At 46.6% G+C, this 26,693-nt stretch overlaps 2 protein-coding genes across 6 annotated transcripts in view; both read right to left on the bottom strand.

The window, feature by feature from the left end:
• Positions 1–3,982: 3,982 nt before the first annotated feature.
• Positions 3,983–6,184, bottom strand: LOC125924718 (forkhead box protein D4-like 1). The gene has a single exon (XM_049633459.1). It carries the CDS (start codon positions 5,921–5,923, stop codon positions 4,565–4,567), a length of 1,359 nt encoding a protein of 452 aa, XP_049489416.1. The 5' UTR covers positions 5,924–6,184; the 3' UTR covers positions 3,983–4,564.
• Positions 6,185–14,593: 8,409 nt separating this feature from the next.
• The window catches only part of LOC125924726 (putative COBW domain-containing protein 7), an 80,018-nt gene continuing 67,918 nt past the window's right edge, over positions 14,594–26,693 (bottom strand). For 4 of the 5 annotated variants that reach the window (XM_049633494.1, XM_049633486.1, XM_049633469.1 and 1 more), the window contains 6 exons: positions 25,827–25,883; positions 22,676–22,727; positions 17,891–17,959; positions 17,722–17,787; positions 15,305–15,434; positions 14,594–14,927 (listed from right to left, as the gene is read on the bottom strand). In XM_049633494.1, coding sequence (XP_049489451.1) covers positions 14,821–14,927; positions 15,305–15,434; positions 17,722–17,787; positions 17,891–17,959; positions 22,676–22,727; positions 25,827–25,883 — 481 coding nt within the window. In that variant the 3' untranslated portion in view covers positions 14,594–14,820. The remainder of the gene's footprint in view (positions 14,928–15,304; positions 15,435–17,721; positions 17,788–17,890; positions 17,960–22,675; positions 22,728–25,826; positions 25,884–26,693) is intronic. The other variant, XM_049633479.1, reaches the window with a different exon arrangement.

Raw genomic sequence — 26,693 nt, 5'->3', positions numbered from 1 at the left:
CCCAGGTATTTCTCTTACAAGCATCCATTTTGACATACAAACCTTGATTGTGTGAAAGTAGTTGGGCAACAGGGAACTGGCCTTGAACTGAATTTCAAACTGGATTCTCTTGTCTACTTGCGGGGTTGGGGCAGGAGGGTGGGCAAATGTTGGTATTATTAGCTATCACCTATGTAAGTCCTTTGAACCAAGCGGTGTATATGGAATCAATGAATACTTAAAGCACATTCAAATAATTTCAGTTCTGATATGAAAAAAACAGCCATTAAGCCTAAACGACTTTTTGTCGAAATTACAGGTAGGTGGGCATTTGCAGAGTAAGATCACAGTTCGGATTGGAATCAGATATTCACGTGGGGAGGCAGTTCTGAACATTCTTTCTAATTTTTTTTTTGACATTTATTTATTTTTGAGAGACAGCGAGAGCCAGAACATGAACAGGGGAGGGGCCGAGACATGGAGAGACCCAGAGTCTGAAGCAGGCTCCAGGCTCTGAGCTGTCAGCACAGAGCCCAACGCGGGGCTTGAACTCATGAACCATGAGATCATGACCTGTGCGGAAGCTCAACCGACTGAGCCACCCAGGCGCCCCATGAACATTCTTTCTAAATGCTGGGGGTGGGGAGGAGGGGAGGGGATGAGAGCTGAGTCCCCTCGCGCTTCCATCTTTTCTCGTAGTTTCTGCTGTTTTTCTAGCCTTTCTGCCCTGACTGCTTCTAAGTCGAACGAAAGGAGCAGAGGCCTCTGGTTCAGGCAGACTGGAGATGAAAGACAGTCACTAGCTACATTCCCATGAATATTTGGAAACACTGTGGACACCCCAAGTATGCAGGGCCAGGGCGCGGAGAACGTCACCGCCGCCGACGTGCCTCGTCGCACCCATGCAGGCGGGGCGTGCTGGCCACCGACGGACACACGTAGGCTCGCCGTGTTCAGCCACCGCAGTCCCCGGGTCGCCAGTCCGCGGGTCCTTCCCCGCAGGGGCCCCCACCTTCACTCCCAGGCCAGTGGGCCCGGACCTTCTGACCTGAGGGTGAACCGAGGGCTGGTCCTGCCCCGGCCCAGCCTCCCCACCCCTCCCTAGCCTGTCCCCAGGCAGGTGCCGCCCAGCATCCTGGCCACATCACGACCCTTTCGCGCGCAGATCCAGTGCGGGGCGCGGGGCGCGAACTGGAGCGCAGAGTCAAGATTCCCGAGAGGAAACAGAGGCTGGCGGGGCAGCGAGGGGCCGCGATGCTTCTGCCTCCACCTCCGAGGGCGGGCGGCAGGGAGGGGGCGGCGGCTGCGGGCCCGCAGGCAGACTGGGGGGTCGCAGTACCGCCGGCATCTACGTCCAGGGGTACCTGGGTTCTTGGGGTTCACCAGGGGAAGGAAGACGAAAACCCACCTGGGAAGGAAAAACCCACTCTCGTGACTCCCCCGCCTCCTCGCTGGCCGTCTGGGGTCGAGTCTGGTAGTTCTGCGTGGCCCTGGGCGTGGCCAAGTGCCCTCTAGGCCGTGACCTTCCCACCGCTCCGCCCACGGGCTACGCAGAGAAGCCCCGAGCGCCGCTGGGGAACCGACGGCGCCAGCTTGGGGGCTGCCGGACCCTGGGGGCAGCAATGCGTCTGGTGGCACGCCGAGCCTGGGGCAGGGAGCCGGGAGGGAGCGTTTGGGCACCCAATCCTTTTAGGCCCGGGTCTCCGCGACCCGCCCGAGGCCCAGGCAGGAGAAGGTCGCCGGCGCCCACAGGGTTAGTGGTTCAAAAACCAAATAGGGCCCGGTACCACCTCCTAAGGGTCTTGGGGCGAGTTTCCCAATTTCACCAACTTGCAAACTTCTTGCCTGTGTAACGGGGACTCGAGCGTGTCTTTGGCACTGGGTGCTGGGAGGGTTAAAGGGGAACCCAGTGCCCGGCAGGCAGGGAACGGGGGACAAGGGTTAGCCGCCATCCTTACTGTTAGTTATTAGTGTTATTATCAGCCGGTGGGACCCGAGGGAGAGTCGCTTTCCCCGGCTTACCTCCAGCCCTCGCCCCAGCCTCTCCGCACCTCCCAGGCCCGCCGGCGGCTCAGGAAGCCTCAAGAAGTCAGCCCGGCCTCAAGAAGACGAGCCCGAAGGTCGAAGGCGACCCCACAACTCCGAGGCGCTGTGCCTTGCGCGCCACGCAGGGGTTCCCAACAGACCCGCGCAGTGGCCTTGACAGCAGCGGGGGCCCGGGAGGCGCCCGGACGCCCCTGCGCAGACCCACCAAGCCGCGCCGCCTGCAGTGAGGGCTCGTCCTCACCACGGGGGCTGGGGTGCCGGGCGGGTCACCCCGCGGGCCCCCACGGAAGGCCCGACCTGTGCGCGCGGACCCCAACGCCACGTTCGACTGGAGATCAACGCTTAATTCACTCTCCCACCGAATAGACGGTTTTCTTGAAAATTCATCCTTCGATACGGTTTCATTAGGTAAAAAATATAAAAAGTAGGAGAGTGGGGGCCGGCTTGGGCCAGGTTGTGACCGGTGCTCGTGACCGTGCTGGTCTGGGGCGCAGGGAAGGAAGACACCGGCGTCGGCGTCGAGTGTCGCCTCTGGGCTCGGTGGCGGCTCCACCTGTCGCTCCCACGAAGTTTGTTGACTGAATAAAAGAACGCACGTAGGCCTGGAAATGTGTTCGCACAAAGGGCAAGGGGGAGTTGGCACGGGAAGGGGAGAGTTCTTGGTGTGACAGAAGCTCCCTTTATTAAGGCTTGTTGCCAAACACAGGTAACCCCAGACCTGCAGAACGCGCTAAACGGATCTTAAAGCTGGGGTGCGGAGGGTGAGACAGGACCCGGCAAAACCCTGAGAAGGGAAGGTGGCGGGGGAGAAGGGGCTTTTGGTCGCGCATCGGGGCCACAGAAGGGAACTGGTGGTGCCCGCGGAGCGAGCGGGCGAAGGCTGCGCTGCGCGTGCAGGGCCGAGGGAGAACGGAAGCCCCCGTCTAGGCGGCTCCCAGGGGCTGGGCTTGGGAACCTTCCAGAACGTCTCCAGAACCGTACTACTGCAAGCCCGGAGGAGGTGAGGATCGCGCGCAGGACTTGCAAGGGGAGGAGAGATGGGGAGGAGATGAGAAGCTGGGGTAAAAGTGGACCAATTGGACAGCCGTAAAAATGTGAGCCTAGATCTGCCCTCCCTCCCGGAACCAGAAATTCACAGCGGGAACTGCGGAGTAGATGAAGGGGAACGACCTTCTCACACTTTCCAAGTGGCTTCTCCCACAGCAGCAGCAAGGAATGTGGTTCTTCTGAAACAGGAGCCCTGAGAGGCCGGGGAGTGCGGCGGGGTCTCTCGGAACTTGCTGGAACTTGCTGTCTCTGGGGCTATTTCCTGATGGGCGTCTTCCCCTTGTTTCCCACCCACCCGGTCGCCAGAAGCCTGAGGACAGTGAAACCTTTCTGGTGGCAAAGTTCTCGGAGAACTTCTTTTCGAAACAACTAAGTTCTTCCTGTACCAAAGAAAGGGGCCCATGCGCCCTTAGAAGGCATCGTCTGGGGAGAAAAAAAATTTTTAATTGTAAATTGTCCAGGACACAAATGTTACCTTTGATCCTTCCTTTTTCCCTGGCCCTGCTTTGGAAAATTCTGACGCTTTTATAAAAAGTGCCTTTTATTTTTTTCCTGGGAAATGTTGGTCGCTACCTTCTAAATTGATCTCAAGTGGCGCCCCACTGTATTCAGGTGAAAAATCAACATCTTTAGAAACATGAAAAACGAATGGAAAATGTACTTACATTTCCCTCCAATTCTTTTTCTTCTACAGATTTCATAAATTCTATATACCATATTTTAAAGCCCAGGACGTCAAATATTCGGAAGTTGTGCAGGCCATGTTGGAAAATTGTTTCTGATGCCTGTAATGAATACGAATTGTAAAACTAACTTGTTCCCTGGGAGGAAAGAACTAAGTTTCAAAAGAAGTTCCATTTAGAAAGCGATTATTGAGAAGTAAATACGAAATAAGTAATATGGTGTGGTGACTTAGCATTTTATTTAGTTAGCATCTTTCCACATCAGACACACACATTAGAAGTCAGTGCTTTAAAATTAAAAGTCTATATTACACATCGATTTCAGGAAGACAGAAAGAACAAGTATTTTGCACTTGACCGGGGAATAATATTTGCAATTCCTAGGGAGTCAACGAGGGGAAACAGGTTGTGCATTGGGCATTTATTTTCTTTAGTTTTTTCTTTTTTCTTTTTTTTAAATACCAGAACAAAGTGTCCCACTCACGTTCACAGTTACTCTGGAAATGGGTAATGGGAAAAACCTTGGAAGCCACGACTGGAGGCTGGAAAAGTGAGGGCGAGAGTGGACGCCATCGGAAGGTTACGCCCGGGGAGCCGCACAGTATCCAACTTTTCCTCTGTACGTAGTCGGCAGCGATCCGCACCGTGGTCCAGGTCGTGGTGGTTGCGACGCGGAGTTCGGACGCGCCCCCGTGGTCCCCGCCCCGCGGGGCGGCGTGCGCGAGGGCGGGCGGCGCGAAGGGCCGTCCCCCGGCTTGGCTCCAGGGGTGTCCGGCGGGGTCAGCGCCAGGACAGCGTGCGGATGCTGCTCAGAAGGCCGGCAAGACGCTCTCCCTGCCGGAAAGGCTGGCCACCGCTGTCGGCCTGGAGCCTCCCGCTCCGGGGGGACACCCCAGGCGCGCCGCGGACAGGTGCTGGCCCAGTAGAGCGCCCTCGCTGGGAGCGTGGCCGCTGGTACAGTCCTCCTGCTGCTGCCGCTGCCGCTGCTGCTGCTGCTCTAACACGGTCCGGGCAGCGGACGCCGCAGCGGCAGCCGACACGTGCAGCAAAGGGGTGGCCGCCCGGTGATGCACCAGGCACGACGAGCGCTGCAGCAGGTGGCAGTAGCCCCACGGGGTCGGGGGCAGACTCTGCGCGGCCCTCGTCCCCCCTCCTCCTCGGACCCCTCGCATGATGCTCTCGATGCTGAAGGGGGCGCATCCGTCTCCCGGCCGCGCCGCCGACCCCTTGCCCTCCTCCCAAGGCTGGGAGCCCGGGGAGGGCCGCACGGCCGAGGGGGCGCCGGGGGTGGCCGGGTCCGCGCCTGGCGCCTTCCCGGGCGTCTCGGCGTAGGCCGGGGCCGACAGCAGCAGGTAGCGAAGGGGGTGCGGGTGCAGCAGCGCGCACGGGCGGCTCCCGGAGGCGGCGGCGGGGTAGGCCCCCGGCACTGGGGGCGGCGGGGCCGGGCTCCCGAGCAGCAGGCCCGGGTAGGGGCCGTGCAGGGCGGCGGGCGCGGCGGGCAGGGGGAAGGGGTGGTGCAGGTGGGCTCCCGGGGGCGGGCGGTGGCGCTTGAAGCGCTTCCTGCGCCGGAGGAAGCTGCCGTTGTCGAACATGTCCCGGGACGCGGGGTCCAGGCTCCAGTAGTTGCCCTTGCCCGGGTGGCCCGGCTCGCGCGGGATCTTGACGAAGCAGTCGTTGAGCGAGAGGTTGTGGCGGATGCTGTTCTGCCAGGCGGGGAACCTGCGGCGGTAGTAGGGGAAGCGGCCGCTGATGAAGGCGCAGATGCCGCTGAGCGTGAGGCGCTTGTGCGGGCTCTGCAGGATGGCCATGGTGATGAGCGCGATGTAGGAGTACGGGGGCTTCGCCGGCTGCGGGCCGTCCGCGGAGGCCGCCGCGGACCCGCTCGACGCCCCGAACTTGGGGACCAACTTGGCGTCGGCCGGGGCGCCGCCGCCCTCGGGGAGCCCTCCGCCAAGCGCGCCCGCGCCGCGCCGCGCCTCCCGCGTCCCCGGCGGGGGCAGCTGCCCTGGCAACGGCTGGCTCTCCGCCGCCTCGCCTTCCTCGTCCTCCTCCCCCTCGCCCTCATCCTCCTCCTCTCCCAGGATGTCGATCTCGCCGTCCTCCCCGTCGGAGCCCCGGAGGCTGCGCCGCGGTGTGGAGCGAAGGCTTTCGGGTTTGGGCAAGTTCATGGGGGAGCAGGTCGTGCAAGACGCAGGGGTGGTGGCCGGCCGCTCGCCTGCCTCGAGGGGGTCCGGGCTGGAGGCCGGCGGGTTCGGAGTGTTCCAAAAAGCAGGAGGGCTTGCGGCTGGTTGCCCGTTTGGTGGTGGTCTTCTCTTCCGTTGGTTTCTCCTCGTTGCCAACACCGTCCAGCAAAGATGCACTTTGCCTTTTCTCGGAGCTTCTTCGAGTCCTTGAGTGGTCGACCGCCCCCCACCCTTTCAACCCCCTCCTCCCCTACCTCCCAGCGCTCCCCTGCTTGCTCCGGACGCAGTCCAATGATGACGGTTCCCTGCGCGTTACCTGACAGGGCAAGAGCCTCCAGCCCCCTCCTCCTCCTGACACCCACCGGCCACCCAGGAAGATGCGCGGTGAAAGCACATTGAAAACCGTGCAAATAGAGGCAGGAAAATAGGACACCCAACAATCTGTGGCCACTTCGATATTCGGGCCTCTCCCCTGGAGGATAGAAAGGGGGGGGGTGGCACTAAATGTCTACGGTGTTTGTAAGAAAAGCCTAACAGTATGTTTTCGGGGTTCACAGCCGGTTATTCACCCATTTCCATTGGTGGAGTACGTGCTCATCCCGAATGATGAGCTGAACCATTCTTAATTCTTAAGCATTCTTAACTATATCCACGAACTCGGGGGAATGCGAGGGAGGGTTGCACGGTCCCTTCTACTTCCCGCCTTAACTGCCCAACTGAGGTTTCCAGAAAAGGCTGAAATGTGTGGGCGTTACGTTGTGGAAGTTCGGGGTAGAAGAAAAACAGAAGAGCTAAAGAGAAGTCCCTTGGCATCAGTGCTCCTCGAGCTTCTTTGAACCCTTAACCACAGGATAAAATACGTTTTATGTCACACCCTTGGGTAGATAGACTTCTGCACCTAAACTGGGCTTCGTAAAACAAGTGACCACTGACACAATTGTTTTTCAAATGTCCATCACCAATTAGGTGGTTTGTGCCACGTTCTAACCAGTCCAGAGCCCGTGTGAAAAACCCCGTTTTCACAAAAACAGCCTCCCAACACCAACGGATGCACGCAGTCTGACGATCTCTCAATCTCTTCTTCTTCTTTTTTAAAAGTCAACCTTCAGCACTTTTACTATAATAATAAATATTAAAATTAAAACAGGGGCACCTGGGTGGCTCCGTCAGTGTAGCACCCGACTCTTCATCTTGGGGCTGTGAGTTCAAGCCCCACACTGGGCATGGAGCCTACTTAACAAAAAATTAATAATAACAACAAGGCCAAGGGAGAGGTGCGGGGCCTTTACCTAAATCACTAGGTCGGCATTCCCCACCCTGGAGAACAGGGATGTGGCAGAGAGTCTGTTTCGCTCACCTGACATCCTTGGAAGTGGCGGTTTCTAGACTGGCTTCATTTAAATCTTACGCTCAGCGACCAGAGTCACGGTCTGGTGGAATTAACTTCATGTGTGTTATATAAATAGGGATCTTGGGGTGAAATACTGAGCAACTGGCTGTTCATAACGTAATAGCCACCTATTTGGGAAAAGAATTTGAGGAGGCATCTACTAAAAATGCAACATACACATATTATGCCACCGATGGTCGTAGTAAATCTGCCGTTAGCGTTTGTAAATGATAATGAACTTTCAGCCAGAAATCAGAAGCCAGGTAAAAGAGCAAACTATAACAAAAAAGTAGTTTAAAGTAGCTAGTCGCTTCAGGATTAAAATTTGAAAACTGCTTTCTCTAAAGGATGTTAAGAGCTTGTGCTCTACTCCTGAGATTCTCGCCTTCGCCGTCATATGTAGCTTGAAGGACAAATGATGGAGCTTTTGGGCCTCAGGGATTTGTGTTTGAATCCCAGGTTCACCAGTTACTACTTGGGGGATGACTAAACCAAGCTCGGGGAGGGCCGTGACAGGTGTCTTATCCAACCTCAGACTCCCAGCTGCCTCCCCGTCAACCCCCTGCAGGTAAAGCACATTTCTGCAGGCTGCAGAGGAATCCTGTGACCTGGGAAGGGAGTATTGTTAGTTTTCCTAAAGTCAACATCTATGGGGATTTGGGTTATTTAAAAACGAAAGGAGAAAAGTAAAGGCTTGGGAAACAAAAACAAAAGAATCTCCATTGATGGAGGTATGTCAAGGGAGCATAGGAGACAAGTGAAGTTCTCCTGTGGTGAAGGCTGGGGCCACTCCAGCAAGTAGGATTAGATTACAAACCAAAGCATAAAATAAATATTCGTGTGTGTATCCATACTGATAAAAACCAAATGAGTAAAATAATAAATGGGAGGAAAGAGGGATGCTTGGCTGGCTCAGTCTGTAGAGCATGCAAGTCTTAAACCTAGGGTCCTGAGTTCAAACCCCACATTGGGCATAGAACCTGCTTTACAAAAAAAAAAAAAACAAAACAAAAAACACAAACAACAACAACAACAACAAAAACGCTCCAAAATATTAAACAGGGCCGGGGGCAGGAGAATTCCTCACTCTTTTACGGCAGGCAGTGCAGAGTGGTTTCCTTCTAAAGATACAGATCCTTCCAAAGATATCTTCCTTCCAAAGATCCTTACAAGTGGAGAAGGGTCACAAACACTTCAGCCAAGTCATCAGGTGACCAGCGTTTACATCAATAGTCATAAACCCTTTGACAGTCTATGCCGTAATGTGATGTGATAAAAATAGCACTCTGTGATCGTGCTCCCCCGAGCCCATGTGATCAGGAGAAAAACAGACAAATTCTGATAGAGGAGCATCCTGTGTCCCTGGCCAGAACCATCCTCAAAACTATCAAGGTCACCAAAACGAGAACAGTCCAAGCCCAGAGGACTCTACAGACAGACGTGACAAGTAACTGCAGTGTGGAGTCTCGGACGGCATCCTGGAAGACAAAAATGACAGCATCCAAACAGAAAAATGACGGACAGCATCCTGGAACAGAAAAATGACAGGCCATCTGAACAGGCTGCCTGAATAAGGCTATGTGAATAAACTACAGACTTTAGTTAATAATAATGTATCAATATCAGTCCACTAATTGTAACAAATGTGCCATACTACTGCAAGATATTAACTGAATGTGTGTATGGGGGGGGGGGTGGAATATGGGAACTTGTACCACCTGCACTTTTATCTTGTGTTGTCTGTTCACTTTTCCTGTAAATCTAAAACTGTTCTAAAAATTACATTCTATTAGTTTAAAAAATTAAACATGGGAAAAAGGCCTAATAGCCAAAAAGGAGAAAAACGCAGCCAAAAAGGAGAAAAATGCCCATCAGGTGATAAAATGGATAACCAACATGTGGTAATATAGACTTGCATTCAGCAACAAAAGCAACAAAGTGTTGATACGCCCTACGACATGGATGGATCTTGAAAACATCATGGTAAGTGAAAGGAGTCTGAATAGGCCAATTACAGAAACAGGAAGTAGAGTGGTGGCCGCTTGGGGGCTACGAACAGGGGGGATGGGGAGTAACCGCTGATGGGTAGTTTCCTTGGGGAGTAATGAAAATGTTCTGGACTTAGCTATGGTGGATGTACGAAAGCTATGAATTGTACACTCTAAAAGGGTAAAGTTCAGGGGCGCCTGGGTGGCTCAGTCGGTTAAGCGTCCGACTTCAGCTCAGGTCACCATCTCACCGTTCATGACTTTGAGCCCTTTGTCAGGCTCTGTGCTGACAGCTCAGAGCCTGGAGCCTGCTTCGGAGTCTGTGTCTCCCCCTCTCTCTCTGTCCCTCCCCCGCTCACGCTCTCAAAAAATAAACATTAAAATTTTTTTTAAAGGGTAAAGTTTATCGTATGTGATTATATCTAATGTTATACAAAATATGCCCAGGTAAAAACAAAGAGCTTTATCAATGAAAACTGAGTGCTTTGGAAAGACTCCATTATGGCAAGTCACTCTGGAAAAAAGGAAAGAAGGGGAAGGGGAAGGGGAGGAAAGAGAAAGAAAGATAGAAAGAAAAGAAAAGAAAAAGAAAGAAAAAGAAAGAAAGAAAGAAAGAAAGAAAGAAAGAAAAAAGAAAAGAAAAGAAAAGAACTCTTATAGTCACATCCCATCAATTCTTTAGTGCTGCCTTCAGAATGAGAAGCCTGCCTTTGTAGCTCCTGCAGCTTTTAACACGCAGCTTTGTGCATGGTGGGGACTCTGTAATATTTGGGGATTGCTTCTTTCCTAACAACGAATACGTTTTTTTTTTTTTTTTTTCTGAACAAACCCATCAGGAGCTCACGCAATGCTGTCCTAGTATGAAAACCAAACTTTCTAGACTAATCTACAAAAAGGATGATGCTGTCTGGTTTCTCTCCATTCCACTCTGAAAATTAAAGGCAAGATAAGGGCACCTGGGTGGTTCAGTCGGTTAAGCATCTGACTCTTGATTTCGGCTCAGGTTGTGACCTCACAGCCGTGAGGTCGAGCCCCACGTCAGGCTCTGCACTGAGCGTGGAGCCTGCCTGGGATTCTCTCTCCCTCTCCCTCTCCCCCTTCTTTGCTTGCGCTCTCTCTCTCAAAAATAAAAATAAATAAATAAAGACAATGTGGCCATCAACAGTTAAAGTTGATTTGAATATTAAAGCTAACTCTGAGAAGAAGAAGAAAAAAAGCTCTCGTGTATCTTTCTCCTCGAGGTAGGGCAAGTTGCTCGTCTACAAAGGCAGAATATACTTCTTTCAACATCACTTCCACAAGGTATGGCATTTCTGAAACCGGGGAAGTCTTTTCAAAGCAATCTAAAAGCAGTGCTCCCACCTACCCTACTGAGGCAAAGGAGACGATTAATCAATTTGTAGCAAGGAAACGACCAAGCCCGTAAATGCTTAAAAGTCTCTTAGCTTTATTTTGTCGATAACTTCCTGGAAACATCATGACCTGAGAATCACCCTTTCAATTATCTGGTCTTCCCTCTGACCCTGTGTCGACCCCTCCTGCAGCTCCCTGGCACACAGTACCAAGGCACTGGCCCCTTATACTAAAAGCTGGGCAAAGCCTAGGAAAGAGCTGTTTTAAGAAGGTACGCACAAGCTTGAGAATTGTTGGTTTCGGGTTTTTAAGGGTTTTTTGTTTTTTTTTTTTAATCGAATCTTGCTGGAAAAAGAATTTGCTTACATTGAGACTCTATTCAGGGTGCTTTAAATTTCATCCCTGGAACAATGGTGAGAGATTTGCATTTTATCGCCATTGTATGAATAAGGAGGCAAAGGCTCAGAGACATTTAGTAATCTATCCTGTATTACTCAGTAAACTATAGAGTTTTAGATGAACTGCGCCTAAACCTTGATCACCATCGTCACCACCAATACCCTTGAAATCGTCTGTAGTTGGGATACTGGTCCACATTTAGTTATAAAAATACATATTCTCAGGGATGCCTGGGTGGCTCAGTTGGTTAAGCGTCCGGCTCTGGACTTCGGCTCAGATCATGATGTCACAGTTCTAGTGAGTCTGAGCCCTGCCTTCATTAGGCTCTGTGCTTATGACACGGAGCCTGCTTCGGATTCTCTCTCTCTCTCTCTCTCTCTCTCTCTCTCTCTCTCCTATCCCTGTCCCTCCCCTGCTTGCACTCTCCCTCTCTCTCAAAATAAATGAAATAAACATTAAAAACATTATATATATATATATATATATATATATATACACACACACACACACACATATATACACATTACATATATATATATATAATGTAAATATTCTGTTGGGGATATATTCTCTATGACAAGTTCCAAAGTCCTCTGAAGTGCAGGTTAAACTGATAATGATTCTGATCGTGGAAAATTGCATTTGGGGAAAAGAATGAAGAACACACAATGCATCTTTAAAAGAAGATATAAACAACATTAAAAAAAAAACCATATGAAATCTGAATAAAAACAGTGAGATGCCTTTCTACGCAGTCGGGCAAGGTTACAGAGGGTTAACTAGGTTTGGAAAAATGGGTATTCTCACCCCCTACTGTGTAAGGCGGAAACTTCCAGCCACTTGGGAGAGCAGCTGGTCAGCATCTATTAAGAATTTCAGCGTGCACATCCCAGAAGCCAGGGATTCCACACGTACACACTTACTCTAGAGAAGCATCCTCACCTAAGAACAAAGAGGCGTGCTGCACAATGATGTTCACTGTAGCACCGTGTGCAGTTTCGAGAACAGTTAAGGGCTGGTTCATCTGCCACAGGGATCGATCACAAACCACGCCGCTTCTCCAGCTTAAAACCAGATGTTCTGCTCCCTCCCACCAGGAGCAGCAAGCCCTGCCCCAGCTCCCAACGCCACCCCCCCCCCCCCCACCCCCAGGCCCGGTCAGGCACCAGTGGTGCGGGCTCCCAGCTAAAAGGCTGCTCCACTAGGTGCTGGTCTGCCTGGAACCTTCTTCCCGACTCCCCTTCCCCGTGCACCAAGCGTTTTAACTCCATCCTCAACTTCCACCCATCTCTCCTCAGGGAGGCTTCCAGGACCCCCCAGTCCTGTTATGGGACTTACTTTCCTCTTCTTTTCTAATTTATTTACGTCCCGCCACCAAAATGTAAACACTGTAAGAATGAGGCCCTTATCTTTCACGTGCAGTTTTGCCCAGCGCTCAAGCCTGGGCAAAGTGGAAGCTCTCAATAAATGATGCTTTAATTTTTTTCTTTTTAAACGTTTATTTATTTTTGAGACAGAGAGAGATGGGGGAGGGGCAGAGAGAGAGGGAGACACAGAATCCGAAGCAGGTTCCAGGCTCTGAGCTGTCAGCACAGAGCCCGACGCGGGGCTCGAACTCACGAACCGCGAGATCAGGACCCGAGCCGGAGTCGGACGCTTAACCAACTGAGCCACCCAGGCGCCCCATCAATAAATGATGTTTTAAAGGAATGTATTCTATGCTATCCTACGAATTTCTACGCAGCAATTAAAGAACAAGACCTATTCATATGTACTGTCAAGGAAGAAGGTCTAAGGCTAATAGTTGAGTTTTTTAAAAAGCTAAGTGCATTAAAATCTAAAAAGAACGATGTTTTAAAGTATACACATTAAGGGGCGCCTGGGTGGCTCAGTCGGTTAGGCATCCGACTTTGGCTCGGCTCATGATCTCATGGATTTGTGAGTTCGAGCCCCGCGTCGGGCTCTGTGCTGACAGCTCAGAGCCTGGGGCCTGCTTCTGATTCTGTGTCTCCCTCTCTCTCTGTGCCACCCCCGCTTGCACTCTCTTTATCAAAAATAAACATTTTTTTAAGTTAAAAAAATAAACATTTTTTATGTTAAAAAAATAAAATTAAGTAAAATAAAACACACGCATTATGAAAATAAATGTCTTCCTTGAGGATATTTATGGCAAGCTCCTACCTCTCCAGAAGCAGCAGCTTACACTACGGCTCTAGTCACCACGACGTAAGCGTGTGTGTGTGTGTGTGTAAGTGAAAAGCAACACATACAAGGGCAGACACGATGCTGACAACACTGCCCACCCCCGAGGAGGGTCAGCGACTGAAGGACAGAGGTCAGGGGAGACTGATTCATCTGTGACGTCCGCGATTTGTAGGACACAAATGTATCTGGTCAGTACTTACGTGATAAAAAAGGATTACATACTAATGTATCTTAAAGAAAAAAAGGTTAAGGACTTTGATAAATGCAGATTTTTAAGAGTACAGATTAACAGTACTCCAAACATTTCCCCCACAGGGCAATTCATTGTAAGCTCTCTCTCATGGCTGTAAACAGATGAATCTAGGTGCTTACTATTTGCCAAGGGACATTATGAACTATTACTGTGGCAACACTGACCATAAAACAAATCAAATTTACCTCGTTAGGAAAAAGAAAGCCTGTATCCAGGCTCCACTTGGTGCGCTGCAAACCTATGCAACCCTCACAGCAACCCTGAATGACTGAAATGACGCCGCCCACTTTATAAACCAGGAAACCGACCTTGGAGAAAGTGCTCTGCCAGAGACTGCGAGGCCAAGAAGCAACACAACTGGAATGAAAGCCCAGATCGGACCCAAAAATCAGCTGCGTTTCTACTGGGCGATCTGCCATCTGCCGCCACAGAGTAAGCGTACTGTCTGAACCGTGAATTTAAGAGACTGGATTCAGGGGGTGCCTGGGTGGCTCTGTGGGTTAAGCGTCCGACTTCGGCTCAGGTCATGATCTGACGGTTTGTGGGTTCGAGCCCCGCGTCAGGCTCTGTGCTGACTGCTCAGAGCCTGGAGCCTGCTTCAGATTCTGTGTGTGTCCTCTCTCTGCCCCTCCCCTGCTTGTGCTCTGTCTCTCTCTCTCAAAAATAAATAAACATTAAAAAAATTTTTTTTGTAATTTGTTAATAATGATAAAATATCTATGCAATCAGCTGCCATTCTTAGTTCTAAGCTGACGTTAACTTTTATCATTATGATTATAAATAATTTCCATGGGTGAAAAATCCAGAGTGTGTAAATTCCAAAGCCAATTCTGACAGGTATTTCTGTGAAACATCTATTTAAAAAACAAAAACAAAAACAGAGGCACCTGGGTGGCTGAGTTGGTTAAGCATCTGGCTCTTGGTTTCAGGTCATCATCTCACGGCTTGTGAGTTTGAGCCCCAGGCTGTCAGTGCAGAGCCTCCTTGGCATTCTCTCTCTCCCTCTCTGCCCCTCCCCTGCATGCTCTCTCTTTCAAAAATAAATAAACACTAAAAAACAAAATAAAAACACACAAAAAACCCCCACTTCAGAGGGTATTACGTTTTATTGTATGAATGTCAAATGTTTTATAGTATTTATCTACTAAATTTTACATGTTCCATTAAATAAACACTAAAGTACGCTGGAATTCATAACAGAAGTAACACAAAGAACAGATGCTTGACATATAACCAGTAGGAAACTTATTCCCGATTTGTCACCCAGTCCCTTTGATTAGAAATGCTTCTAGTGTTATGGACAAACTTGATCTTCTTTGAAATGTGCCGTCCACCGCTTTTCTGTTTCAGTCACAGTAGCTATAAATAGTTGTTTAAGGATCTCCTTATCTAAATTCCTGCCTGCACACAGAACAAAATAGGGTGTGATTATATCATGCTTATTAAAAGGGCAGTTTGCCTATCAATTCCAAATCATGAAATGCTTGGTAATCTTCAGAAATTTACAAAAACAAAGTAATTAGTGATCCCTTCAACTTTCTATTTCTAGTTAAGTCCCTCAGAACGAAACTGGCATTTCAATTAATTATTTTCTCAACCTGTTTGAAGAAAAGAGTAAAATGCCTACCAAGTTCTTATGAATGTTATCACATCATGAAGACAAATACATTAACTAATCACAGGGACTCAGACTGGTTAGTCTTGCTACAGTTTGGCATATTACATCACTTTCAAATATATATTTGACTGTGCTTTAGAAATTTACCAATTTCACTTACCAATAAGAACCAATCGATTTGTTCTCTCTGTGTCATCTTTCCAGCTCAGTGGGGTCTCCTCCAGGTCATAGAGCTCATGGACACCTTGCACAATCACCTGTTTTAGTTTGTCTTTGATCGACACCAGCCCCTGCTCAGAGAGTGATCAATCAGCCTCAGTTCAAATTCACAGCAGACAGTGTTATCGGATTATTGCTGTTCCATTTTAAATACAAACCCATAAAGATTCTGTGAAAATTACTTAAATCTAGTTATTTGTGCCTTATGGAAATAGTTTCTTACAGCCTCTGATTTTTAAATTTAAATCTCAAGCATTTGTGTGCAATGTTTTTAAAAAAAAATAGTCCCTTTTTGTAATAAAATTAATACACGTCTTAGGATATCTGAAAAGTTGAAACAACCAAATGATAAAACATGCATCGAATTCTAGTGGTTTTTCTACTTTTAAGGATTTTACCTTGTTTCACAGTCTCAGTGGGACAATTTGAGGAGTTAAAGGATTTGGGTGACAATTTTTCACTAGGTTGCAATAAATGGAGCATATAATAATGAAATAAAGGAAAAGAAAAATACATCTATCTGGATACAATTCATTTTATATTGACTTGCAGAAGTGAAACAAATTATCTGATAAACTGGCTCCCTGAGGATGAAACAATTTCTCTGAAATGATGCTTGTTACACTTATTTGTTATTAACTTAATATACATATTGCAAAACAGTAAGAGACAAACCACTCAAGGTCATCCCCACCACAAAACTTTGGTGTGGTTTTGGTGTACTGGTGTATTTTAGGTGTATGTTCTTCCTGTTTTCCTTTGTCCAGTTTTGTTTCCTCCTTTTTACACCGGATTTTAATATGTAATAGCTCCTGGGAAAGAATTATCTAAACATCAGTCTTAGGTTACTTGTAGAAGGACTCTGACCTTCCAGCTGTTACCAGAGTGAACATGTTAAGCTCATTGGTAGAGCCCTGGTCCTCTGCAGCAGGGCGGAGAAGGAAGTCTATGAAGGGAGACTCACAGGGTTGTTGTGACGAGAGGAAGGACAAGGGAAGAACCACAGAGGACGAAGGGCTGCAGAAAAACCGTCACACACCCAGGGACAAAAGCCACGCCAGGATGGTGCGGGATGAGCCACTGAGGTCTGTGGTGCGGTCCTGGCTGCAGCATCAGCATAAAGGCCTGAAGGGCTGCTTCTGTAGTAACCGCTCCCCATTCAGTAGCAGGGACAGAAGCGGTCGCAGACTGAGACACAATCTGCCCGTTAGGATCCTGGACGGAAGTGGTGCTACTGTCATCGGAGCAGTAGCTCCAGGATCAGACTTAGCTCCTCTGGGTGGGAAGGACTTGGGAACAGACTGAGATTCACCCATGGCTCTGAAGCCAGTCCTAGGCAGAGTCAGCACAGGGAGTGAGCACATCTAAACCTGAATGGCTTTTTAAAAAATGTTTAATGTTTCTTTCTTTTTGAGAGACAGAGACAGAGAGACAGAGAGAGACAGAGCATGAGCAGGGAGGGGCAGAGAGAGAGGGAGACACAGAATCCAAAGCAGTCCCAGGCTCGGAGCTGTCAGCGTGGAGCCCGACGCAGGGCTTGAACCCATGAACTGCGAGATCGTGGCCTGAGCTGAAGCCAAACTTCAGCTGAACTTAACCGACTGAGCCACCCAGGTGTCTCCTGAATGGTTTCTTGATAGCGTCAGCCTTCGTCATTCTAGTGACCCCAGGAGGTCAGCTGCTAACAGGAAAATCTAGTTACTAACAGTAGTAGTAAGTAATCATAAGAAAACCTTCTGGAAACGCGGGAGTAGACTGCTGAGTGGTTAAGCACACCACATAGAACACTGCCCCCTGGAAAAAACACCTTCCATGACATAAATCCCCAAATGCTAAGTAACGTGGATGGGTTTCAAACGCAGAGCAAGCTTTCTCCAGGTCTTCTGGAACTCTGTTTACAGAATGACCACTGTTCAGCGTCTGCTACAAGTACGAAGTAACACGGGTTCAGCCGCGGCAAGATTTCTAATATTACTTCTGTCAATAAAGCGCTCTTGGAAAATTAAACACAAGAAGACAGTCAGCGTTCCCGAAGGGACCAAGCTGTGTGCCAAGGAAAGGAGAGGTCCAGCGAGTCAAGGTTATCGGCCACATCACTGCTCAGAACAGGGGAGATGTTTCTGAGCGCACAGGCTGTGTGAGCTGAAACGCTACATGCCAGCTATGCGCATAAATCACGCTTTATGCAGGGATTGCCAAAGCTTCTTTTCAGCAATGGAAACACCGAAAAATGAAAACAGACCAAAGTCATTTGTACTAAAACCAGCGCTTCTTCTAAAACCAAATACGGTGTTAAGTGACAGCCAAGAAAGGAAGGGGCCTTTGTCCAAAAGGATGAAAGTGAAAACCACACCGTACCTTTAGCCGTATGACCTCCATGCAGTCACCATCCTTGTTCCTCACATTCTTCTCCCACAGAAGATTCTGGATCAAGTGACATATTTTAATAAGACCAACCATTCCTCCCGGCAACAGCCATGTAACCCAAACAGGTGGTAAGTCATTATCAGTTACATACTGCACTCACCTGAATAAATACATTCAGACTTTCTTCCTTTGCATTTCCCGGTACTTCAAATGTCACTGTAAGAACGCTCTATAAATCAAGAGAGACCATCAATAATGATTTTTTTAAAGTAATGTCATATATTTTTAAAAATCAGAAGTTTTAAGATGCAAAGTATATTTACATTTTAAGACATTAAATACATTAACCTTTAAGACAGAAACACGTTCATGAACATTTATGTTGCCTAACAACTACATTAGGTGTATCTGTTTCACCGTCTTGCTGAGTTCTGATAGGAGCAATTCCATTTTCTGTATTCTGTAGAGTTCATCCGTGGCTTAGTACTTAAACAGAAACTTTCAGAAGAGGATACTCATTGTTTAATGCATTCTCTCCAGGATTCTCAGCATGAAGAGGGAAGGTAATATATATACAGTGTACCGACTATGTTCTAAGCCAGGTACTTTGCCTGGGTCACTTCATTTCATGTTTCATTTACTTGTGACAACAGGCCTGTGGAATAAAGAGAATTATTGACATTTTATAAATTGGAGGAAAGGAGGCTCAGAAAAAATAAACTACTTAGATCCATGAGTAAAACTCAAAAGCAAAAGTGTACTTTCGAAAGTTCTCTGGGAACACCACAAAGGAAAAATTCAGTTTAGCTCTGACCAAGCATATGCCAAAGGGAGAGGAGTATCTGGCCATGAGAATGACAGTATGATGTCACCTTCGGTTGTAGAAGGTTGACATCATTTAGAATGTTGACTTTGAGATTTATTTTTCTCCCTGCTCTTGATAAATCTCACTGTGCACTCTAAGGAACCTGAATCTCAAGATTTCCTGGTCACATAATCAAAGTCCAAAGCTCCACTGGCTACTGTGACCCCAAATTTCAACTTCATGATGAAAATACATGAGGGCCAAGCATAACATGATGGAAACACAAATCCCACCTTGCATAATCAGGATAATACACTCAAGCCAAGCTTAAAACAGGAAGAGAAAACACACTAAAGCACAGCTTTGTATAATTTCCTACAACTGCAACAGTAATTTTATTCACCAACAGAAAATCACATAGGCTTACAGTAGGAAATGTGAAAAGACCAATTGTTTTTTATACAAACAGAGAAGAGCTAAAGGTAAAGGTAAGTACTAAAGACCAATCTAAGGACAAAATATACTGACGTTTACTCTCCACTGTTGCTAGTAACAGGAAAAACAGAAAGCACTTACTTGCTAAATATGAGACAGGAAAGCCAACTAAAATTGACGTAGAATGTCAGATTTTTAGGGGCGCCTGGGTGGCTCAGTCAGTTAAGCATCCAACTCTTGATTTTGGCTCAGGTCACAATCTCACCGTTTGTGAGATTAAGCCCGTGTCAAAGCCCCTCGTCAGGCTCTGTGCTGACAGTGGGGAGCCTGCTGGGATGCTCTCTCCCTCTTTCTCTGTCTGTCCTCTGCTCATTCTCTCTCTCTCTCTCTCTCTCTCTCTCTCAAAATAAATAACATTAAAATTTTTTGAAAAAAAGATTAAAAAAAGCAATCACTACCAATAATACCAAAAAATGCGTATCAGAACTTACAGCACATCATATAGCATATCAAATATGTAGCAAAAGGATGTAAATGAAACATAATTTGTCATTTTCAAAGGAAAGTAGCAAGTGAACCTTCAAAACTGCTTAAAATGTATTTTATTCAAGTTGGAGAACTTGGCTTTCCATATTGAAAAGGTCTCAACATAGAACTCAATAATGCTTTTTTATTCTTAAAGAGCTTCTACTGAGAATGGTTGTTGCTTTCGGCAGGTTAGAAATATGAAAATATTTCTAAGGGGTTCAATTAACTCCAATATGAGATAAAAAGGTTTTAAAAATTAAGACAATGCAGATACAGATTTTAGAACTAGATGTTTTCCTGTACCAATAAATCCTCCTCGCAGTGGGCAGACCGTAAAGGAGATGAGATCTGTGAATTCCCAGGGCAGAAGTTGAGGGTCACAACTTGTTATCCCTCCTTTAATTGGCTCTACTAAATAAACTATGCACAGGCTGCCATTTGGGATTTCTTACCTTCCCACCCTCCAATCCCGGGTCCTCCTTACAGGGAGCAAACAAAGGGCCCAGGGAGATAGAGAGCTGCATTAAAGAGGATTCAGGGATTAAACTTTAGTAACATACCTACTATGTCCTAGGTATTACCTACTTCAGACTTCTTCCCAGTTCTAGAGTCGAATCTAAAATTAACTCTCCTTTTCCCAGACACAGAAAGAAGCAGAAAACTGAAGCAATAGGTTCCTCTAGTCAATCCAGGCCTGTTTCCCATGACTTCTGTCTTACCGCCCCAGCATCAGTCAGTAAGCCTATTCAGACAGGTCTAGTATGAGTCTGTCCTTGATTTATCCCATCTCCACGCCCCCTGCGACCAGCGCAGTGCAGGCCCTCGTCACAGGGGATCTCCCTGCTTGGTCTCCTGACTGCAACTCCAATCCAGCTTCCCTGCCCCTGCCCCACAGCACAGAGCGGTTCCCCGTGCCCAGCCCATCACAGCCCGACACCTTAGCTCAGGATTCCAGCAGGAAGCGGCCACCAGGACGTGTGCGCCAGAGTCCCCCTCTCCTAGAGCATGCTCGCCTGCCCACTTTTAGACATCCGGGTTGCTCTTTCCCTTACTTCTTCCAGTCAAACAAAAATCTACTTCTTGATGTCTTACTCGGAACAGGAGGTGCATCTTTGCAAGGAGTGTTCCTAACTGAAAAGGGGCACAAGGGAACTCTCTTGACGATGGTGGGAATTTGCTGTATTTGTATCTACGAGGGAATTACAGAGATATGTGTTCGTATGCGCCCATGGGCCAACGCATAGGCACAAATATACATAAAGACACATTGACTTGTACACTAAAAACTTGTATGCTTTACTATATGTTAAAAGAAAAAAAACTACCCTTCACAAAGCCTCAGATCCGCCAAACCACATGAGACAGACCATCATTACCCTGAATCCCACTGCCCTTTGTCTGCAATATTATATTCTGCCCTCTGTTTATAGATCTAAAGCAGGAGAGTGCATCAGAAAAAAACAAACAGCCATGCTCTATTTACTGGTGAAATGACATACAGTCTGGGATTTGCTTTAATACACTCTAGCAAGGGCAATGGGTACTCACAGTTTCACTATACTATCCAACTTGACTGTATGTTTGAAATTTTCTGTTTAAAAAATACTCCAGCAAAAGAAGTGCTGGGAAGACAGAGGGCATAAAATCAGCAAATGCTGACAGCCACTGCAACCGGGTCACGTGTACAAAGGGTTCCTTTTGCTGTTCTACTTTTGTAGATCTTTGTAAAATTTCCACAATAAAATGTTAAAAATACACAGACGCATTAATGGGCACATACCTAAGCCCCAGTCCTGGAGACCGGAGGTGTGGGGACTACGGAGTATTCAATATTAAACGGGGATTCTGACGTTCCCCATTTAAGAATCACGGCTTTCCGCTCTTGTAACAAATATTCCCCAAGCAACCACTGTAACCCTGCACACATGCCCTGTGCTAAACAACGAGGAATCCATATTTGAGGAATGCACAGACTACTACCAGGAAAGAGCATTTCAACCCACAACCATAAGGCATCACACACGCCACGCCGGGTCTGTGTGAGACATCGCAGGTACAGATTCTGGCCATGATGAGGGTTCTCGAAAGCGACTATATCCTTCATTTTTCCCTCCTGAGGACTCCTCGTATGGTCTCCCTCCCCCAGAAAGTCAGTAAGAATATGCCTCCAATTCATCTTGGTGACTGCTACTGCATCTTCTAAAAAATTCTACCACCAGAGAGCTGTATTTCTCTCACTCAAGCCAAAGACAAGCGTGGATGAGGATGTTGTGACGTTTCTGAGTGAAGGGTGCCACAAACACGGTAGGACAGGCCCCCATAAATACGAGCCAAAGGGAGGACGAAGCTGTTACTGTGCGGGCCCCGTCACCATGAGTCATGCTGCAAAAAATGCGGGACAGTTTCGAGACAGGCGGGAAGAGGTGCACTGCTCCCCCCCTTGCTCTCACAGTCTGAGATGGAACAAAGCAGTTACCCTAGAGCTGCATCACCTACGACCTGCTTAAAAGGAGGGTGGGGACAGTGAAAACAGGTGACGTGTCTTCCAGGGTCTTCAACACTGGCCTCAGGAACGAGGTGTTTAGAGTGCCTAAAGGAACGACACCTTAAGCACTTCAAATTTACAGTGCTACCTGCAGGCGAAACTCAAAGTCAGTGTTTATTTAAAGAAGCCACACATGCTTTTACCAGACTTGTCCTTGATCTGTTAGTTCAACAGAGTTAAGAAGAGGCTGCACAGGGAGCCCCCGGGGAAGCCGTTAAGCACCGATTCCCACCCTTCTGGTGGGAAATAAGCTCAGCGACCTGAGAGCGGAGAGGCCAGAAAGCACCTTGTCCCCAGGTTCGAAACAAGTGCTTTGAGGACTTCCTGTGATGCATTAAGCTAGATGAGATTACCTCAAAAGCACCCAAATTCTGAAAATTATCAACACAGTTCAAAAATGCAGTTTTTTTAGCAAGAGGAAAATACTACAAATAATAACATACATATATATAGTAAGACAGTATAATATAGTACATAACAGTAATAGTATGTAATATAGTATACAGTAATAATATAAATGTAGTAATACTTACAGTATAAGATACAGTATATAGTCATCATATAAGTATAGTCCTAACGGAACTAATTTAGTTTAAAAAATGCTTTAAAAATTTTTTTTAAGACTTTTTTACCTGATCTAGGTGAGGCTGTGTTGTTGGCACATGTTGAAGTTTTTTCTGCAAACTAAAAACAACTGATTATAAATTCAAAGATCAATATACTTCCGATTTAACTTTACGTGTTACTTAGAGATACCGAGCTAAGGAGAGTTTCCACAACTCAATCTATAACATAGTTCCAATTTTAGATGCTGTTTACATGTTCTTACAGAGAGAAGCTAACAGACCGTTTACAGATTTTTCCTAAGAACGTACACACATTGAACAAACACACAAAGAGACTCTTAAATACAGAGAACAAACTGTCAGAGGGGGTGGGGGATGGGTGAAACAGATAAAGGGGATTAAGAGATCTAAGCTTCCAGTTGTAAAATAAGTAAGTCAAGAAGATGAAAAGTAGAGCCCAGGGAATATAGTCCATAATACTGTAGTAACATTGTATAGGACACACGATGACCACACTTATGGTGAACACCGGGTAATACACAGAACGGCCGACTCAATGGCGGTACCCGTGAAACAAACATTACATTGGATGTTATGCTTCAATAAAAGCAAACGTACAACACGTTCACATCCATACCTATACACACAATACTGAAAAAAACCTAATCTCTGGTGACACTATTTTGTGTGGTTGAATACATCTGTGGATATATTTCTTTTTAATTCCAACAGATCTACCACAGGCCTAGAAAAATACACAGAAGCATTTTACTAAAGCTCCAAATTTCATCCACTCGCCCCATGCTCCCTAATGTGAAAATAATGCTGCTGTCTACCTCAAGACAGGTAGAAGGGTCTATTATTTCCTTTACCGGTGTTTTCCCTTGAACATATCTACTTATTATAAAGTAAGTAGTATCCGGAAATATAAGCCTGCTATATAGTCTGTTACCTGTGACTGAGAAAAACCAGAAAGTCAGAATCTTACAAATGCATTGTTCTGATATGAAAAAGAGCGAGAAGATCAGTGTGGCATAACAAATGATAACCATAACAGCAGCAGCAGGCATTTAGACACTGATGGGGGTAGGCTGGGAGGAGGAAAAGGACTTAAAACCTTGCAGATGTTTTGCTTCGCAGAACAGTGAGGGGTAAATTAGTAACAGCAAGTTTAGAAAAGAGGAAAGGATTGTAGGAAATGAGCCTCACTGGAGGGGGTCTCAGCAGAGAAAGTGTCAAATTAAATCCTTCCCAGCTGGTTGGATTCTCCATTTTAGCAACTGAGCACAGGAGAAGTTATGCAAAGGCCTGATCCGCGCAGAGAGGGCGTCACGTGAAACAGCCACTCCTTTAAGTGTCACTAATGCATTATCACTGTTCTTAAGCAAGTGTGGAAGGAGATTACCTTTGAAAATGTTTGGAAAATCACATGCTCTTTCTCTATGTTCAATATTTAGTGCTGTTAAAAATAACTGCCAACGACTTGCACAGGAAGGAAAAAGTTCTCCTCGACCCTCTTGGGAGCCTGGCTGGTGTGGAAATCAGGTTGCCAAACACAGATTAACAGGCGAAAAGGGTGCAAGTTTATTTATTGTAAGTTTTACGTGACACAGGAGCCTTCACAAAGAAATGAAGAACCAAGGAAATGCTTGTGCCTGACTGTTTTTATGCTAGGTTTGATGAAGAGTGAAAGGTCATAAAAAGATAGGACAGGACACGGTCTGAACCCAGTGGAGTAAACGGGGGAAACTCAGAGGTCTGTTCCCACACACTGCTCCGAATGTGCCTTGGTCTTCAGAAAGAAGGCTCCTTTCCTCTGGGCACAGGGAGGGTACTTCTCACGTGAGACTTAGGACTCAACTACTTCAGAAGAAATGGGAGAAAATCTTTCCAAATCACGCATCTAATGAGGGGTTAATACCTGGAATACATTAAAAAAAAACTCCCAGCTCAGCCACAACAACAACAACAAAACCACCTGATGAAAAAATGGACCAAGTACTTGAATAGACATTGCTCCAAAAATGATCTACAAATGGCCAATGAGCACACGAAAAGACGCCCAGTATCTCCAACCACTAGAGAAATGCAAATCAAAACCACAACAAGTTATCAGCTCACACCCATTAGGACCGCTACTACCTAAAACAACAGAAAACAGCAAGTGTGGACGAGGGTGTGGACAGACCGAACACGTGTGTGCTGCTGGTGGGAAGTGAAAACGGTGCAGCTGCTCTGGCAAACAGTAAGGTTTTCCTCAAAAAATTAAAAATATAAGCACCGTATGACCCAGAAATCCCACTTCTGGGTACGTATCCAAGAGAACTGAAAACAGGAATCTCGAAGAGACATGTGCACACCCACATTCACAGGAGCACTTCTCCCAACAGCCAAGGGGAGAGAGCCGGCTGAACGGCCGTCCATGGATGAACAGGTGAACAAAATGTGGTCCATACGTCTACTGGGGCATTTAGCATTAAAAAGGAAAGAAACCCTGTCACACGCTGCAACACGGATGAACGTTGAGGACTAAGTGAGATAAGCAGTTACAGGAAGACGAACGCCATATGATTCCACTGCTTTCAGGTATCTAAAGTAGTCAAATTCTTAAAAACACATCACTGAACGGTGGTGGCCAGGGGCTGTGGGGAGGGGAAAATGGAGAGCTGTCAATCCATAGTTGTAGAGTTTCAGTTTTGCACAACAATGTGAATATACTGAACACTAGTGAATTGTACACTTAAACATAATTAAGATGATTAAAAAAAAAAAGATGCCGATGTCCAGGGACATATGAGAGATATGTTCCTCTCCCTTAATAAAGATTCCTCCTAGGGAAATGAACAGGAAAGTGATCCATCACTTCAGGAGAAAGGAGGAACCTGAGGGAATACCCCAAGCTAAATTTTTTTATGTATTTCATGCATTTTCTCATAGAAATAAAGTATTACATACAGTAGTTGGTGTACAAATATTAGTGATTGATCTCTAAAGTTAACTACCATTTACACTATAATTTCTACAGGAAATGCATTACGATTTCCAAACATCCAATTGACAAAACTTTCAAGAACATCATTATTAGGAATGATCCCGTATGCCAAAGGAATGACAAGAAGCTTCAATCAAGTGTGCAACTGTATAAATCATCCCTGCGTCACAAATGAGTAGAATAAAACGAATTACAATAAAAGTGAACAAAATACAGAAAACATACCTTATTCCAGAAAGACTGTCAAAGGCATGAAGATCTAACACATTAGAGAGATCAACTCTAAAAGGAAGAAATCCAGTATAAACAGTGTGAAATTCTGTGAAATGTATTCAATTAATCAGGAAAAAAAAATCTCTAAGACTCTTGCCAAAAATGTAGACATAAAGTTTAGTCAATACATCATACTATTTTGGGAAACATGTAAAAATGACAAGCAAGGAACAAAAAGCCCGTTGTAAAAAATTTTAACAGAATTTATTAAATTCAAAAAACAGTGAACAGTATAAAATCAAGGCAGAAAATTAGTTGATTATTGCTTCAGTGAGCTATAGTTTCCTGTTGGTGGTTTATGTTTGTGGGTTTGACCTCTAATTGTCTTTTCCATCCTGGAAATTTATGAGCCTTTCAAATACATTTTTGCAACCCCCCCCCACACACACACACAAAATCAGTTGTCGAACTGGAGCTCTTCAAAACAGCGGTTTATTACTCAAAAATGCAATGACAGAAGTGGTAACACTGCAGTACCTTACCTTTGGAATTTCTGGATTTCTTTTACTTCACTCCCCCCTCTTCCATGATATAACAGGTAATATTTTAAGAACAGGAGGAGTCAAACCTAACGTAGAAGTATTCACTCTATGCCCTGAATCTACACCCAAAGAATGTGGTTTGAGATTTCATTTCCTTCAGAACGGGGTTGCCTAGAGACGGAAACTTCCCGTTTGGTGCTCTATCTGAACAAACATTATTAACAGGAATTATTCAGAGGTTATAATTAAGCCCCATTAGGAAAGCAGTGATTCACATCAGAAGAGAGTATCGTATCACAAACAGCAGCATGCGTCTTGGTTTAAATACATAAAAGTC

The sequence above is a fragment of the Panthera uncia genome, chromosome D4 (assembly GCF_023721935.1).
Source record: "Panthera uncia isolate 11264 chromosome D4, Puncia_PCG_1.0, whole genome shotgun sequence".
Lineage (NCBI taxonomy): Eukaryota > Metazoa > Chordata > Mammalia > Carnivora > Felidae > Panthera > Panthera uncia.
The sequence above is the reverse complement of the archived record's forward strand: the minus strand, read 5'-3'. Positions and strand labels throughout refer to the sequence as shown.